General features: G+C 64.9%; 1 protein-coding gene across 1 annotated transcript in view; it reads right to left on the bottom strand.

Annotated features, from left to right (window-relative positions):
• The window catches only part of DOT1L (DOT1 like histone lysine methyltransferase), a gene marked incomplete at its 5' end in the record, with an annotated part of 54,525 nt that overhangs the window by 11,404 nt on the left and 41,005 nt on the right, over positions 1–2,116 (bottom strand). The window contains 2 exon segments of the mRNA XM_014585537.2: positions 1,487–1,692; positions 1,850–2,088. Coding sequence (XP_014441023.2) covers positions 1,487–1,692; positions 1,850–2,088 — 445 coding nt within the window.

The following is a 2,116-nucleotide window of genomic DNA, read 5'->3' as shown; positions in this document are numbered from 1 at the left end:
GCGGGGCCGCGGCCCGAGGAGCGGCTGCCTCCCGGGAACACCTATAGGGCGTGTGTGCTCTATCGTCTGTGTCCAAGCACACGGGGCCTCCAGGGACGGGAGCATCCTGAGAGCCTGGAAACCACTGAGCCGAGTATTCCCAACCCGAAAGAAAAACAGCACTGCTTAAGACATAATCGACAAAGGAGCCAGCGCGGTGGCTGAGGCACTGGGCTCCCACGTGGCCGGCTGTGGCTCAAATCCCAGACCTTGCAGTTTGCTTTCCCTTCCTCTCTGGTCAGATTAGAAACTTCCAAGAAATGGATTAAATAAAAAAAGAAGAGATTGGGACCAGCAGTTAGCGTAATGGCTGGCGCTGGACCCCCGCGACGGCGGTTCAAGTCCCGGACCCGGCAGCTTAAACCCACATTGGGCACATATGCATGCGTGGCCATCCTCCCGGGGGGTGATTTCTGTCTCTGTCTCTCTCTCTCTAGAGAAAGACTTCTGGCGAGCGCACGCGCCCTATAGCATTAAGAGAAAAAAAATAAAAAGATTAAAAATAGGCCAGAAAGACTTCTCTGAAATCACAAGACCCCTGTTTAGAGGCCACCGGAGGGAGTGGGGATCCGAGGGGGACACGGGGCCAGTGCCCGTGGAGGCCCGAGCCCCAGCACACAGTCGACGGCATGACTCCCTGGGGCGGGCGGCGACAGAAAAGGACCACCGGCCCTCACGCCATGGAGGCCAGCGCCCAAAGTGGCCGCGCAGGCAGCAGAGGGTGGAGGGCCCTCGTGCATGCGGCTGGGTGGGCACAGGTGGCCAACGAGGGCCAGCACAGCAGCTTCCATAGCTGAACAGCGGCCACGGGGACCTGCGGGCGGCGTGACCGTTATATCCCTGGACTCCCACGTAGCTGACCGTGGTTCCAGTCCCGGATCCAGCAGCTGAAAGCTCACGCCAGGTTGCACATGCGTGCCCAAGATTCAGAGAGGAGAACGGGAAGGGACTGTGGCAAGGCCATCCCCCGGGGAGTGATTTCTCGCTTTCCGCCTCTCTCTGGCGAGCACACTGCCCTGTAGCAGAAATCCGCACCGAGGTTAGAGCACGTAACTGCCACGTGAGCCAGCGAACTCGAGGTGAGGTGGGGCGTGTTTTCCGGTCAGGGCCGGCACTGTCCCCACATGGTCCAGACACGCACTGGGACGGGGACGGACGCAGAGCGGCCTGCCTGTACCCTGGGCGGAACCCCGACGGTGTCTGCCCCATGGAGGGAACTCGAGGACAGGTGGCCAGTGAGACATCCCAGCACATGGGACAGCTCGCTGGCTCCGGAGGACACAGGTGCACCTGAGCCCCGTGGGCAGGCCGCAGCCTCAGGGCAGGCTCTCTCCAGGTCAGCTCCCAGGGCTCCGGGAGGCGGCATTTCCCAGGGCCCAGGTGCCGGAGGAGCCGCCCGGAGCCACCCAGAGCTGCCTGGAGCCCCGAACCCCACGCCCCTACTTGCCGGGCACTGCTGGGCTCGTCCTCGGAGCCCGGCTCCTCGTCGGAGGTCAGCGGGGAGTAGTGCGCCCCGTTGGCCTGGCTCAGGGGCCGCTCCTTCTTGAGCACAGGCGGCTGGTCGTGGTCCTGGCAGGGCACAGGGGAGCTCTTCCGTGAGTCCTCGGGGGAGGAGATCGCCGTGATCTCCAGGGGCTGGTTGATGGTGCTGACCTGCGTGCCGGGGGCGACCATGTGACTGCCGCAGACCCGGCCGCAAGCCCGCCTCCAAAAGATTCCACGGCACAGACGCCGTCCCTCGGCTCTTGGCAGGGCACTGCACACCCTGCTTCCGCACCAGCCCTCAGCCCGCTCCGGGCCCCGGGCTCACCATGGAGGAGAGGTTGAGGGGCGACCCCGAGGACTGCGTGAAGAGCCCGGCGACAGCTGGCAGGGCACGGCGCTTGGGAGACACGCCTGTGCTCAGGCTCGGTGTCCCGGCCGACGCCCTCTTCCTGCGGCCCCGCTTGCGGCTGTCCTGCCCGTAGCCCTGACCACAGTCCCCTCGGGCTCCCGAGGGCAGAGGGCTGTGCTTGCTGGAGGGTGACTGCCTGGCGCTGGCAGCCGCGGCTGGGATGGGGGAGAACGTCCTCCCCCT

This window comes from Tupaia chinensis, unplaced genomic scaffold (assembly GCF_000334495.1).
Source record: "Tupaia chinensis unplaced genomic scaffold, TupChi_1.0 Scaffold149964_2, whole genome shotgun sequence".
Lineage (NCBI taxonomy): Eukaryota > Metazoa > Chordata > Mammalia > Scandentia > Tupaiidae > Tupaia > Tupaia belangeri.
The sequence above is the reverse complement of the archived record's forward strand: the minus strand, read 5'-3'. Positions and strand labels throughout refer to the sequence as shown.